We start from the raw sequence: 16,213 nt of genomic DNA, 5'->3' as shown, positions 1-16,213 counted from the left end.
AAGGCATCTCTTAAGCCTTCCCCAAAAATAGCAGGTATGTAACAAAGGTACCATTCACCTAAAAAGTTGACCCTGTTGACCTCAGATGCCCTCTCCCTCACTGTGCTTTTATTCAGTTTAGTTACTGCATAACTTTGACATATGCTTCACTGAGATCATTACCCTATAAACACTCCAGTTGTATTTTTCATTATGAAATCACACTAAAATTAAGTATCTGAAGAATACCTAAGTGTAAAAGAGATTCCACTCGCAAGTTGCTAAATCAAAATCATGATCAAGTAGTAAAAGGGTTCACAAATTGGGGTTCAAATCCTAGGTCTGACAATGGCAGAGTGGCTTTGGTCTACAAAACCACCTATATGAATTTCGGTTCACCCATCTGTGAGACAAGGTAAAATACATTTTTCCTCTGGATTTGTAAGGACTAAAATAAAATAAAGCATGTAGTATATAATAGACACAATGTTGAATTTCCAATATGCACTTTAGGAACAACTAGAATCAAAGTAACTGTTTTTCTTTTTAAAAGACAATAAATAAGAGGAACACTGACAAACTTTCAAATCACTATAGGGTTGTCATACTGAAGAGGTCAGAATAATATCTGTTGTGCAGAAAGACAGTATTATCAATGGCTGAAATTATAGGCCAGCAATTTTTGGCTTAAAAGAACTAAGAAATAGATGAATTCAATAATAAAACAAGGAGAGAAACCTTCTTGAGGAAGGTCTTCAGTTGTCACTGAAATGTTTGGCACAATCTCAAATCCCAGTATTCCTCCCCATCCCCCAAATAGGCAGGGGTTCAGCCATGTATGTACTTTTAAAATGCCCCTCCCCCACCCCCGGTTACAATGACAACCCCAAGGGTCTTCATATTCTAGAAGAGGAAGAGAGATGAACTTACTCTTCAGTTACTGATTGGTGCTGTAGAGAAAAACAATGTAATTAAGTTGAATACAGAAAAGCAGGGGTGTTGTGTGTTTTTTGTTGTTGTTTTTTAATACAGGGTGATAATGTGAAGGCTTCTCTAACATTTGAGTGACAAAAGGAAGCAAGCATGTCATGGCCTTATCTAGGAGAATAATTCCAGGTGGACATAATGCTTTTTGGGGTTCAAAACACACACACACACACACCCATTAAAAATATCGAAAAATATCAAGTGGCAAATGTGTTTATAATATTCAGAATTTTATGTAATCTGAGCCACTCAATCTTATTCTATGAGTAAAATGAACCCTTTTGGACTACTAAGACTGGGTAGTACATCATCTCCAGAGAGCCAGTGTTGAAAATTGTAGCAAGCTTAAAGAAATTGCCAACAAAGTATTTCCAAATTGTGTAGGTCAGGTTAGTTATTGTCACTTAAAATTAGCAACAAAATCAACATTAAATAAACAAAAGTAGACGTTACATAAGTATTCAATTCAGGAAGACCACTATGGTAATATAACATTCACTATAGTGTAACTTCCGTACATTTTCAGAAGAGAAAATGGTGTGCATGTGGGAACACATATGAAGGAGTCAAAGAGCAAAAAGGTGTTAATTTTTATCTCCTTCTTCCAATACAGGGAAAGCAGTCCTCTTAATGCACAGTATAACAGATCATGTTATCTGGTGCACATCAATTACCCTGGTTGTTATGAAACTACTCAGATTACAAAGCAAAAAGCCATACTCTGGTCCATAGTGACTCCCTCTAAGATCCTGACCATGCATAAGGTAAAAGAGGAACCAGTAAACTGCCTACACCTCTGTCATCTTTTTTTATAAATGAATCATAAAAAGAGCATCTTCGAAATAAAAAAAGTACTGTGAAGTCAGCAACTCTAACAGAATTCTTAACTTGTGGGACTGGAAATGATTATTTTATAAATAAATCTAGTATCTCAAATACTTTGAATAACATGATCACAATAATCAAATGTGTCACTCTCATTTTCCACCATTTTACTGTTTATTAATTTTCTAATAATGAAGAGTATGTTGCGAAAAGACTGAGTAACAGCAAAACATCTATTTCTACACATTCATATCATGAAAGCTGTATGTCCTTCATTATCAAAGTAAGTCAAATGTCCATTCAAAATAACTACAAAGAAAACACGATCCAAGAATTCCACACTTCATGCAAATTTAGGGGCATGTATATTCCCCTAAAAATTGAAAACACAACAATCTGAAAACAGTAAGAATCATCTGAAAATATTTTATGTAAGAAATGTTGAAATACGGGAATACTTAACAAATACCACAGTATAATCAAATTCTATTAATTACTTTGGTGTACAAATGTACATAGATTAATGATTTATCACATCCACCAAAAACAGTGGATTCCTTGAGGATTTCAATTTCCTGTTTAGTTCTTATGTGACATCAAAAAACTCAGTGGGTACCGAATTTATTGGCCGTTAATTTACCACATTTTATCTTAACTTCATACTTAAATTTTTTTCTTCACAGTAATCCACTCATTTGATACTTTTGCGATAAAAATAAAAGTGAAACAGGGTAAAAAAAGCCATACATTCTAAATTAAAAATTTAACAATCTATACAATTCCTTCTAAGAACAACTGTAAAACATAAATGTATACATTTTTTTTTAACAAAAGAAAATCCTTCATTTCGGCTATAGCTCACTTTTGTGATAAAAATTCAGTATTCAGGTTCACCAAATACATTGTCTGTCAAAAATATTAACTGACTTGTATTAACTGGGCCAGAATCACTGAACAGCAATACTCAGCAATAAGTGAATCACGGCCTACAAAATTCAATACCAAATTAACATGGGAATGAATAATTTTTAATTTCCCAAGAACTCAAAGAAACACTGGATTCTTTAAAAAACTAGATTAACCTATACACAAAATACATAAACTGCAGTTGTCTGGCTTTAAGTGCCCAAAGAACGACCACGGCGGCACAATATAAGGGAAATAAAAGTCCAGAGATTAAGAACCAGTGTCTCCTAATCCTCCAAACCCTGGCCCTGCCTCTCTGCACTATTAGCAGGACTAATATGCAGATACTTGCAAAAATATAAGCAACAGCCAGCCAAAGCAACCTGGTCCAAGGAAGCATCGACAAGGGCCTAGGAAATGGTGTAGTTAGGCCCAGGCTGGGGAGGAGTTAGCAAAAACGGCGATGGTGGACGATACTCACTCCGGCGGGAAGAGGCGCAGTTCGTCGATCTTGCCTAGGAAACCGAAGAGGGTCCGCATCTGCTCAGAGCTAGCGCTCGGGGAGACATTAGTCACCTGGATTACCTCGGTGCCGCCGCCTCCGCCGCCGCCGCCTCCGCCACCCGGCCCGCCGCTGGGGCCCGGGCCCGCAGTGCTGGGGACAACGGTAGTGTTGCTCATGGCGCTGCTCGCGTTCTCGCTCCTGCTTTAACACATCAAACACACAACAAACAGTGAAAGGGAGGGGAAAGAGGAACCGGTTCGCCGGAGAGGAGACAGGAGAGTGTCCGATGTTACAACCGCCGCTGCTGCCGCCGCCGCCGTTTCTCCGCCCCGCCGCTTGCCGTGGGGGGGATGGAGGGGGGGGAGAGGGTAGGGAAGAGAGCGCGCGAGTTCGAGACCACGAGAACACAAACGGTCGCCCCCACCTAGCCTCCAACCACCTCCTCAGTCGCAGGCCCGAGCTCCCACAATGCCTTGCGGTGCACGGGCACGTCACCGTCGGCTCCGCCCCGCGCAGGCCCAACAAGCCTTGCCCGCAGCCAGAGAACCGCGAGGCACCGTGGTACAGTGAGAGGCGTCATCTCTTTTTGCTCCTTTTTTCAGAAGTGGAAGGCATTAATTTTTTTAAAGCAATATTCATTCCCCTGCAAACATATGCACACTTTGGCAACTATTCTTATTAAAATGCCCACGATATTTACTTATAGAGTATTATCTATAGATCTGTACAGTTACTAATGAAATTTCCAACCTAGCTATCAAGATTTTCCTCCTCACCACTATAACATTTTTTGAATCTTTACATACATTTTGGTAACATTAAGTTATAACTAATATACCACTAAAGTCTTCAAAAAAGATCTATTTTAATGTTATACTTACTAGTGCTTCATAAGCTGATTTTATTTACAAGTTGCCTTTTTAAAAGCATATTTTGAAGTACCTAAATATATCTAAGTATAAGATCTGCAATTTCTACCAAAAAACTTGCTTTACATACACATTCTTGGTTAAAATAATTTTGAAGCTTCTGATTATGTAAAAAGACCTTTGCCTACTTTCAACCTCATCTGAACTATCTTATTTTCATCCAATGTTATGATTTGCAGTTCCCCAAACCTGACAAAATCTTTCATTTCACTGTGCCTTTATGCAATAAAGTTATTAATGACCTCCTTTTTATCTAACTGCCATCCTCTATAGGACCTTCCTTCCTTCCTTCACTTCCACAACTTCTGTAAGCAGTTAAGGGCTTCCTCTTCTCAACAACAAAGGATACATATAATTTGTTCTATTGAACAAAGCTGTGAGTTTTTTGGGTCAGTTTAGGACCTAGCATAAGGTCTGTCACATAGTGACCTATGTGTTAAACACATGCATAAATATGCCTTAATAACAGAGCAAAATTACAAATTACAACTAATTGTATGTAACTCATAAATGTGTATCTGTGAATATTAAAAAGTCAAGTAATTAATTTTCTTACTTGAATCAGACATATGTAACTGCCAATTACAGATTCTTTGCCATTTGATAGTTAATTTGTATATCAGGATCTAGAAAATGGAGGTCATGCTAGTGGCACAGTCCACATCACAAATCTAAACATGTCAGCCTACACTTACGGGAAATACCTGTCAAGGAAACCTAACATACACCCATCATAATTCTCCAACTCACCTTTAGCTAGCTTACCTTACCCTAGAAAATAGGACCTGCTAACCTTATAAGGAAATCACCCACCTCTTGGCCAATCATGCTGTTTCCACATTGTCTCTTCTAATGCCCTATAAAACTCACTCTTGCCCAAAATTACTTGAGAAGTGTGCTCCACTGCTTATGGGGCAATGTACTCCCCAATCCATGGATTGCTTTCCCTTGAATAAAGGACATCAAATTTGTTACAAAATTGTTTTAGTTTTGTCATTTGACAAGTTCAATACCTATCAGGAGTGCCTACTATGTGTCAAGCATGCTACAATTTTCTATAATAAAAGGACAATAACACAAAGGCAGGGTTCATGCATGACTGTTTTTTTTTTTAATGTTAGTATCTTTTTATTCTCTGTGGTAGACAGAAGTCTTTTACATTATTCTACACTTTTCCGCATGCTTGACATATTTCACAACTAAAATTACACATCCAAACCAAAGAAAAAGATAATTCTGTGATAAAATCTTCTAAATCATCAGAAGCCAGTTTATGTATAATAACTTTCAGAACATACATACAGATAGATGATGCTTCCATATGGAGAAACAACATGGAAAAAAATCTTATTCTAATAAGGAATATATATACATATATTTTAGGTGAGGCAACCCTTGGTTGACCTCACAGACTGCAAGGACCTTGTTAGCTTACAATCCTTTATTTTTTATTTTTATTTTTTATGGCTACAGCACCTAGTCTTCCTAGGTGGCCTCTCATCCAAGTACTAACAAGGCCCGACCCTGCTTAGCTTCTGAGATCAGATGGGATCAGGCTTGCTTGGGGTGGCATGAATGTAGACGGGAATATTTTTGAATATTTTATTTTCAAATTATCCAGCAGCTAGAAAAAATACTGGACTTAGAGCCAGAACACTGGCCTAAAATACTACCCTATCATTTATTAAGTGTGATCTAAGAAAATTTTACTTCACTTCTAAGAACCTATCTCAATCAGGAGCTGAATGAGGAGCTGAATCATAATTTTGAATATCCTCTTATGTCTAACAAATAGGTTAAATAATTTACTAATATCTTGCATTTTATTGTTTGTTTCCCATAGAAATGAAGTAGCTAAAGGCAAATAAACATTTCAAAGCAAAATAACAAATATATCCAATCTATCTTAGTTTTAAATCACTTCAGATTTGTTTAGGCTCCCAATAAACAAGACTATAAGAAGTACAAAATCTGGAGATAGGTATCATGGCTGACTATTTCCTTTAACCCCAGCATCACAAGAGGCTATTATAGAACTCTAAAATTTCTTCAAATATTACACACCTACTATTGTCTAGAATTTTCTTAGTCACTAGGAATACAGCAGAGAAGATAAGCAATGTCCCTGATGTCATGAAACTTCAAGACTAGTATGGCGAACTTTCAATAAACACAAAGATGTAAGGGAGTAATGTGCTGTGATGAAAACAAACCAGGATGGGAGATGGTGGAGAAGGTGTTATCTAAGGCTGAGACTTTAAGGAGGAAGCAAGCCATTTGAATTTCTGGGGTAGGAACAATCCTGGCAGATGAAATAGCTGATTAGAAAGGTCCTGAGGGTAAGAACAAGTTTGAAGAAAAGTAGGAAGACCATTCTTTTCGAATGAATGCTTTCTGGTTTATACTTCAGAGAGAAACTTATATGGAAATCCTTCCTGTCAATATCATATGGGAAGTGAAGTGAAAGATGTATATACAGGGAAGAGTCACAGCTCATCTTTGGGGATGTTAGGGAAGGCTTCCAGATATATTTGAACGATAAATACTATCAGTCTCACTAACGGTTAATGCAATTCCTAGTCCAAAGCAAAAAGTAACCTGCCATTTTGGCCTATGTAGTCCTTTTGGCTTATATATGCACATTATAGTGCATGATTTCTGATAGGCTTTTGAAATACAGAAAATAACTTACAGTCTCCCCATAATAGGGCCCTAATGCTCACAGGTAAGGAATACCACTACCCTACTACTAAAAAAATTTTAAATGGGTGGTTGATATTGGCAGGAAAGTCTGTCAAAGAATATTAGAAAATAATGCTTTAAGCAAATTCTCTAAAACAATACCAATCCTCACAGTCATAATAAACAAGCTGTAGTTCTTGCCAATCTCAAGCTTCTAAATATCTCCTGTATTAAAAAATGAAACTAGATCTTTATTTTACATTACCCACAAAAATTAACTTAAAATGGATTAAAGACTTAAAGTTAAATGAAAGACCTGAAACCATAAAGCTCCTAGAAGAAAATACACAAAAAAATCTCCTTGACATGGGATTTGGCAATAATTTTTTTTTTTTTGATATGACAAGAACACAAACGACAAAATCAAAAATAAACAAGAGGGACTATATCAAACTAAAAGCTTCTACACAGCAAAGGAAACCATCAACTAAATGAAAAGACAATCTATGAAATGGGAAAAGATATTTGCAAACCATATGTTTGATAAGGGGTTAATATCCAATACATACAAGGAACTCATACAACTCAATTAAAAATGGACCAAAGACCTGAATAGACATTTGTCTAAAGAAGATATATGAACAGCTAATGAGTACACAAAAAAATTGCTCAACATCACTAATCTTTAGGGAAATGAAAATCAAAACCACAATGAGATATCACCTCACCTGTTAGAATGGCCAGCATCAAAAAGGTGAGAGATAAAAAATGCTGTGGAAAAATGGGATCCCTTGTGCATGGCTGATGAGATTGTAAATCTGGTACAGCCACTATGGAAAACAGTATGGAGGCTCCTCAAAAAATTAAAACTAGAACTGTCATATGATCCAACAATCCCACTTCTGGGAATATATGTGAAGGAATGAAAACACTGTCGAAAAAGATATCTGGACCCCCATGTTCACAGCAGTATTTCAATAGCTAAAACATGGAAACAACCTTAAGTGTCTATCTATGGATAAATAGATAAAGAAGTTGTGATATATGATGGAATATTATTCAGCCATAAAAGTGAGGCAATCCTGTCATTTGCAACAACACGGATGGATCTTCAGGGCATTACATTAAGTGAAATAAGTCATACAGAAGAAAAACAAATACTGTATGGTTTCACTTATATGTGGAATCTAAAAACAAATAAGCAAACTCATAGAAAAAGACATCAGATTTGCAGTTACCACAGGCGGGGGTTGGGGGAAGAGGGAATTGGAGGAAGGTGGTTAACAGGTACAAGTTATAAGATAAACAGTATGAACAAGGTAATATACAACATGATGACTATATTTAACTGCTGTATGATATATGTGAAAGTTGTCAAAATAGTAAATCCTGAGTTCTCATCACAAGGAAAATTTTTTTCTTTTTCTTTTTTTTTGTATCTATATGAGATGATGGATGTTAACTAAAGTTATTGTGGTAATCATTTCATGATATATATAAGTCAAATCACTATGCTGTACATCCTAAAATTATATGGTGCTATATGTCAATTATATCTCAATAAACCTGAAAAAAGAGGACACTTGTAGTAAAGACATTTCTAAGAAAAAAAACCTCATGTTATTTAGTTAGAAGGTCTCCAATTAAAAGACAGAATAGGCACAGTATGTACTATCACTCTACCCACTGGACACCATGTTCCCAGTTGGAGAGGTCACGTCACTTCTGTTACTGTTAGCCACCTTCTTACACATTAATGGAAAAGATGGTGGAGTCCTCTATATTGACACAATTTTGCAAATATAAAAAGCAACAAGCCTTTTATTAAATTAGTTGTTTAGCAGATAATTCCCTCTAGCAAATATACTTTCTGAGGACAAGAAAAGCAATGTTTCAATCTGTGTTTCTAAAGTCCAATAATGTTATATTAGAACAAAGTCAGAAAATGTGCTAGAAACTTTACAAATGCCTCACATAATCTGTTCAACAAAGGCATGGTGAATGAACACAGGAATGTAGTTGTTAGATTTACAGGTAAACTTGATTGAGTTAACTCTCAAAGTATTTGGATATATATTTTATTCCTTATAGCTACAGAAACCAATAAGTAAAACCTAGGAAATAAACTGCTGCTTACAAATCTGTAACTTTTAAAAAACTTATCCGTAGATCTATTTTAATTTGTATTTCTGATTCTACAAATTAGATAATTGTATTTCTGTTCTAGTTCTATAACTTAAGACAATTCTACAAATATGAATATCTATTTTAAAATAAAAATTGTAAACTATTCTCCCATTTCCTCTTTTCCACCTAAATGAAGGGGAGAAACTAACGGATGAGTTAACATTAGGAGACTGATAAACAGGTGGATGGAAACACACCAAGACAGAAGAAAAGTCTACATACATTTATTTCCAAGTACTTATTTTGTATTGTTTAATCTATATTGTCTATCGATAGCAAGGGTTCTATATTTATATTTTAAGACTGACAGCATAGGGTCTGTTAACATCTTGAAACTGTAGGCAAATATCTACATGTACTCATTTTTCAAAGCTTTATTTTTATGATGAACATAGAGCAAAAAGGTAGAAGTTTGAGCATTTAGATACTATTGTCTATATCTATACCCACAGGATTCTCAGCTACAGCGCATATGCTTGCAAAATCAGTCTATATACTTGTACAGCTTTGTTTAGCTTTCTTGGCTGAATGGGATCAATAAAAATATTTGGATGGGGAAACTCCAGCTATAGACTACTCAGTATTATCCTCCATGTCACATAAGATTCTTTTGGAGTCTCAATTGAGAAAAGGCCATTTAGGGACTGCTTCACAATCTTAAAAAAGAAAAATCCAGTGGAAAAAAATTCAGTAGAGTTATATAAATTTTGAAGTAAATAGCTTCAAGCATTTTAATATTAGTTTTTTTCCAAGAAAGGAATTATACATTTGCATCTTTTGAGTATTGCTCTAAAATGAATTTCATCTTAACAAAAGAAAATTATTTCTAAAGAGTCTTTTAAAACCGGTCAAAAAAAAAGTGTACTCACTTAGTAACAAGAGGATCTACAGGAACCGAATGCTTTTTAAATGCCTTTTAAACCTCACAACACTTAAAAGGTGCTACAGTGATTAAGAATGCAGGCCCAGACTCAAACTGAGGGAATCTATCACCAACTAGGATAACTGTGAACTTTGACTCATTACTTTGTGTTTTAATTTCCTCCTCTGAAAAACGAATAATGACTATCTCACTCCGTTGTTGTGAGGATCATGAGAGAATAATAATACGAATGCTTAAAAAATAAACATTACTCTACAAATGGCTACTTCCACTGGGTTCCATTTTATACCATAACTCTATTTTAGGCTGGCGCCTTGGACTAATGCTATTTCATCATTCACACGAAAAATATAAATCAGGAAAGTTAATACACATAGAAGAGTTTCTTATTTAAAATTCCACATTTTAATATGGGATTTGTGACATATTAAAATTTTATTACGAATTGATAAATGCAAAATGTTAAATATTCAAACTATATGAGTGTAACAAGAAGTCTCCCATTCCATTCTCCTACTCATGTTCTCAACTACTACAGTATGTGCTGCCTATATAATTAGCCATGTGAACCTCTATTCCCTTATGTAAAAAGTGGGGATAATGATATCATTTAAAGTTTTTAAGATTAGATATATTGTGGATATGAAGCACTTAACACAGTGCCCAGCACAGGGGCACTCAGCAAATGGTGTATACTGTTACAGGAAAGTTTGTGTTCAACTTCCTCATCTTTTCAATGGATGAATAATAACAACATTTTTGTCTTACCTTAGAGCACTATTGTCAAATATAATACTTTGTAAACCATTAAATGATAGTAAACATGTGAACTATACTATTATTAGATGCCTTTTTTCCTTTGAGAGGCTGCTACAATGGAAACATGATACCAACAGATATCAAATTTTCATATTCATTTTGATTCTAAAGCAGCACTTTACCAATAACATGCATAGATCAATGGATGACTAAACAAAACATTCCTTTTCTAATAAAATACAAACGTTTCATGAAAAACTCTAGGAAGGCTTTAATTACTTCTCTACATTTTTAGAGCAAGAGTATTATTCTTATTTTCAAAAGATACAACTGCACATATGCTTGATTAATATTAAAAGTATTATGACATGGGTCAGAGCAACAGACTATGCAATGACCACAGATTTAAAAAAAAAAAAAAAGGAAAATATTACTAAGTACATGAAACAATCTAAATTCCTGATGGACACTCAAGGCCACAATGCTTCTTTCCTTTACTTGCCACCCTAGTCACTTGAAACTATGAACTGAAGTTAGTTTTAAGCCGCAATTAGCTCATACTGTTCTAAAGCATGTGGAGACATTGATCAAATAATTACTTTGAGGAAGAGGAAGAGATGGTAGAAAGGTAACTTTCTAGGAAATGAGGAGTTAAAAGAAAAGCGAAAAGGTCAATATCTCAAAGATGAAAAATAATCAAAGCTACATTAACTGTAGATAAATTGAGTGATGAGTGCAAAACATGTATCTCTAGAAATATGGGGAGCATAGCTGGGTTCACAGATTTGCATTGTAAGAACCAAGTAGCAAATGTTCACTAGTATTTCAACACACCAATGATGGTATTTTTCAAATAATTTAAGAGTGATATTTTAAAGAATAATAATAATAAAAAAAAAATGATGTAGGAAAAAACTGAGGATGGATTCTGAAAGTTAAACTACCATTTATCTAAATTGTAATTTGAGTATAAATATTCCACTTTGAAACTGTATCAAATTGTTAAATAAAAATTTAATTGTGATTGTCAATAAACTACCAAATTATTCACATTCTCCACCACTCATCAATTTAAGTTGATACAAAAAATAAAAATAATGACCTAAGGGACCACGACCTGTCTTATTAAAACTGTTGAGGAGCTTTGCTCATATGGAACAATATTCCCCATGTATAATCATTTAATGTCCTTTTGAAGTATTGAGCAAACGAACTTGCAAGCCGAATCCAATAGAACAAAACTGTTAGCAGGAGTGATATAAAGTCAAAATTTAAAATAGGGTATTTCGATTAAAACTAAAACTAATTTTTAAACAGATTTATTAGGTGGTGATTTTGTATGTGTTTAAAATAAAGACAATGATACTATGAAGTACATTCTAGGGTTTGCTGTCCCAATTTTCTCTCTGTATTGCTTTACTATTTTAAAGCAAACGAATTCATAAAACCTATACAATTAACATTAAAATTAAGACTTTAAGTCACAGAACACATTTATCTTGAAAAACCAAGAAAATTGTCATTAAAGATTAGAGGAAAGCATCACTGAGAATGCTACGTAATATTTTCAGCTGATTCTAGAAAAACCAATAAACAATACCATAGAGTTTTTATTTAATGATATAAGTAAGAATCCTTTACGATCACTGTTTCAGCTTTTTTTTAATAAAAAGAAAATAACCAAAAACTAAAAGAATTACGAATTTAAAAAAAAATTTTAAACTAGTTCCTCCACTTCACATGAAAAACACTAGCATGTGAAAGCCTTTTTATAAGAGGAAAATGAAAATGACACTTTCCTAAAGCTAGAAGACTAAAATTCTTTTGTATTGAAAATAGAATTATATGACTCGACACTTGAATCAAATATTAAAACTGCTAGAGTAAGCTCACTATTTCACGATTCAAAAGAAAAAGAAGGAGCAGAGGGAACAAAGAATATAGAAATGAGTAATCTAAAATAAAATGCACTGCCTCCATCAGAAAAAAAATTACCACACAGAACTCCAACAACAAAATACAATTCAAAGCGACAATTTTAGTCATCTGAAACTATGACTAAAAATGCAAAATATGCACTGCCTTCAAAGAAATAATATAGAATGTTTTCTACTGACCACTTTTAAAAGTTGGCAGTTATAGACCTAATCGAAAAACAAATATGAAACACTTAAATTTTTAAAGGAAACTAAAAGACATGAGTAACAAACACCTTTCAAGTTGAATATTTAAAACAGGATGAGCCAGTGTCTGATGTAACTTTACTCTCGATTTTGATAATTTAAAAGCAAACTGATGGAGTAAAGGACAAACACAGAAATTTTTATTTGAGTAATAAGTATAAGAGGATGTAAAAAATTCAACTAAAAAACATTTAACATTTAATAAGCAATATCTATTAGGACCAACTCCAATCAGTAATGACAATGTTAAAAAGTAAAATGTTCTACCAATAAATAACTTTATCATAAAACAGTTCTCACAGATAAGGCAATATTCTGATGAAAGATAAACAAAACACTGATCCAAAGTAGGCTAAATCTAAATCTATTACTGTACACAAAAAGAAACTTCCTAGAAATGTCTGCAAAGCAAATTCACTTTGCTCATTTGATAACTTTTTTTTAAACAAATGTCCTTAAAAATTTTGCACAAATTAATGGCATTTTCCTTTACAATAATTTCTAAATTTGCCTCAATAAATCCATTTTATCAATTGAACCTTTCGGCTTTGAAAAAAATCCAACATGAAGCAATATTCTTAAATGTAACAGGCAAGTGTGAAAATGTCATATTAAAATTTTAATGGTGAAGAAAAGCTGCTCCATTTTACTTTGAAAATAGCCTTACTTTCCCTTATGAAACAAAACAGTATTTTTGGCGATGTAATTCCTAGGTTCAATATATTTTTAGTTTTTCCCCTTTTTTATTTAGCAAAGAAGGTGGAAGAAATCTTCCATTACTTTAATAAAATGAATATAATAAATTATATCTAGACAAATTATGTTTCAAAAGGTAGCTATGCAGTAGTCTCCAGTCCTTGCAAAGGAGACATCCATTTCATATTATTTTAATAATCCAAGTAAAAAAATACTTTAGCTTAAATGCTCACGCTAAAAAAGGGCTTGGTTTTTTGTTTGTAATGCATTCTTCCTAAAGTAACATAATTACTATGAGAAGCTAATTCCCACAAATATAACTATATATAACTATAATCTCTCATAAAGAAGCTCAATTCAAGTTGATAAGCTTTCGGTTCCCATCACTTGAGATAAAATTTTCCCAACTGCACGAGGAAATAATTTCACCCTCAATTTGCTCAATCTGCACTTGCTACACAGGTACAATACATAGTATATTATAGATATATATACTAGTAACATTTTTACATATGTTAGTTTATACCATAACTGTAGTATATGGTCTCTTGGATTTTTTCACAATTGCTTTACTTTTCCATGAAACAGGATATGCTTCTCTTACACAGAATGCAACAATGTTTCAACATAATACTATAATTAAACATCAATAATGAAATATTTAACTTGAAGTGGAAGCACAATAAATGAAAAAAATTACACCCTGCAAGTTATTTAAAACAATGTTGAACTAAAGAAGAATTTATTGTAGGGGGAGGGGTGGCTATTGTAAACTACACTTGAGGAATTCATCCTCGAAAGGTAGGCTGTTACATCCTACATAGGAGAAAAAAGGTTTTTCTATAATAAATTAATCTCTTCTAAAACAATTGAAGTGTCTCTTAAAATGGCTCTAGGATAAAAGCAAGTTGAAAATGATGAAATAAAAGCTACCAGGCAAATCATAATGACTAATAAGAAAGGTTTTGGAGAGAAATCTAGGTTCAAATTCCTGGCCATACCACTTATACAAACTGTGACTTTGGCAAGTTTCTTAATTTCTTTTAGCCTCAATTTTTTCATCTACAAAACTGGTCATTGTGCTAAATAAGAAACAGCAAAATTAGTTATTTTGCTGAGTCTGGTACTTAGAAAGGGCTCAATAAGGTGGCTATAATGAATATTGTCAAGATAATTGAGGTGGGAGGACCTCATTAATGACCTTGCAAAAACTCCTATGGTCTTTGCTTTAAAACCCACTTCTTTCTTGCTGGGTACTGTTACTGGTACTTTTCTGCTGTTCACTTTTAGTGTAAAAGACTTTACAAAACTAAGAAGAAAAAAAATAGCGAGAGGGGGGTTAAAAACCGAATTTTACAGGTAGACAGAACCCGGGCCTACGCAAAACTATGCGTGCTGCAGAATCTGTCATCCTACCTTTCAAATATCCTACCGAGTCCCAGCCAAGTTGATGGGGGGTTAGGAGGATATTTCCCGGTAAATGTTTTTTAAAACAAAACGACCAAGCAAAAAACAAGTCTAGCACCCAGTCGTATTAAAAATGATGAGTTCTTACTTATTTGCTGAACAAATGAAAAAAGCTGTACATTTCAGACAGAAACTAACGTTCCAGGAAAACCGACTTAAGTGAACAAAATTTTCATTTTCTATTCTGAATTGGAGTCCCTTACCAAGAGCTCAGACTTAAAACTTAAGCTTCATTCCACTAAATTAAAAAAATGATAGAAATTATCCCTAAATTAAAAAAAAAAAAAAAAAAAGGAGTGAGCTTTAAAAGTGATCAAGTAAAACTGCCTAAAGTTACATAGCTTGTAGAATTTGGAAGCAGATGGAATTCGAACTCGCATCCCTAGACTGCAAAGTCCAAGCTGTTTTCACTATACTAAAGCTTGCGCCTCTGCTTGTCTCCCTAAACTGTCTGGTAGAAAGAACATTTATAATTAAGCATCCCCCTCCCTCCTCCCTTTCTCTGTTGCCAACCCTTCCATCTCAGACTACCTCCTATGCTGGGCTATTATAAACTCAATACGGCAGGCAACAGGCCAGATGCACTAATTCTAGGAATCGGAGTACAGGCCCAAAGAACAGAAATCTGTTTTACTTCCTACGCTGGACGGAAGGTCTGGCGCCACTGCCATCATCGACAAACACAGGCTGGGGTCCAGAGTGGCTGCAGACCGCGCCCAGGTCTCAAGTTTTAGTAAAGGCCCATGTTCAGGCCAGGCGAGGAGGGAAGAGAAGGTTATTCTTTCCCGACACCCTGGCCACGGCGGGTGCACAGAGAAGCATGGAGTCGCAGGAATAGTGCAAACGATAAACCCTAAAGTCCCTCTTCAGCCGGTTAAACACACTTACTTGAGCGAAGTAATTTCAAGACACAAGGCCGGCACCGGCAACGGGAAGGGCTCCTCTGTCCTCCAGCCCCAGGGACGGACAGTGACGACATCCGGGCCGCGCCGCCAGGAGTGAAGGCCCAGCCAGGGCCAGGCTTACCGACCGCTCGCTCCCGGCAGGGGCGGGGCCTCAAGCGGCGCAGCCTTTAAGCGTCACGCACCGGGCTCTGCTTCTGGACCCGGGGTTTGAACATGTCGCGCCTGAAGGCAGTTGCTGAGCGGAATCCGCAAGCAGGTTTCAGAGCTGAAAGGAGAGACTGCGGTGCTTCAGTACCCCAGGGGCTGTTAAAGGCAGCCAG

The 16,213-nt window shown here is 35.1% G+C and overlaps 2 protein-coding genes and 1 pseudogene across 19 annotated transcripts in view; 1 reads left to right on the top strand and 2 right to left on the bottom strand.

Moving 5' to 3' along the window:
- Positions 1 to 16,009, bottom strand: part of SRSF11 (serine and arginine rich splicing factor 11) — a 40,974-nt gene extending 24,965 nt beyond the window's left edge. For 6 of the 18 annotated variants that reach the window (XM_025051898.1, XM_025051900.1, XM_025051896.1 and 3 more), the window contains exon 1: positions 3,179 to 3,674. Coding sequence is in view for 12 of the 18 variants with exons in the window: in XM_025051886.1 (XP_024907654.1) it covers positions 3,179 to 3,378 (200 nt within the window). In the remaining 6 variants the exon portion in view is untranslated. Of the gene's footprint in view, positions 1 to 3,178; positions 3,675 to 15,876 lie in introns of those variants that run through there. The other 12 variants (XM_025051886.1, XM_025051893.1, XM_025051894.1 and 9 more) reach the window with 8 other exon arrangements.
- Positions 5,596 to 5,714, bottom strand: LOC112485971 (annotated as a pseudogene).
- A 48-nt stretch (positions 16,010 to 16,057) lies between the features above and the next one.
- Positions 16,058 to 16,213, top strand: part of LRRC40 (leucine rich repeat containing 40) — a 41,593-nt gene continuing 41,437 nt past the window's right edge. Inside the window, 1 exon segment of the mRNA XM_006919314.3 lies at positions 16,058 to 16,213. This exon segment is cut by the window's right edge and continues 10 nt beyond it. Within this exon segment, the coding sequence (XP_006919376.1) occupies positions 16,107 to 16,213 (107 nt within the window). The 5' untranslated portion in view covers positions 16,058 to 16,106.

This window comes from Pteropus alecto, unplaced genomic scaffold, assembly GCF_000325575.1.
Source record: "Pteropus alecto unplaced genomic scaffold, ASM32557v1 scaffold25, whole genome shotgun sequence".
Classification (NCBI taxonomy): Eukaryota; Metazoa; Chordata; class Mammalia; order Chiroptera; family Pteropodidae; genus Pteropus; species Pteropus alecto.
Note: the sequence above shows the minus strand (reverse complement) of the source record. Positions and strands in the feature narration are given on the sequence as shown.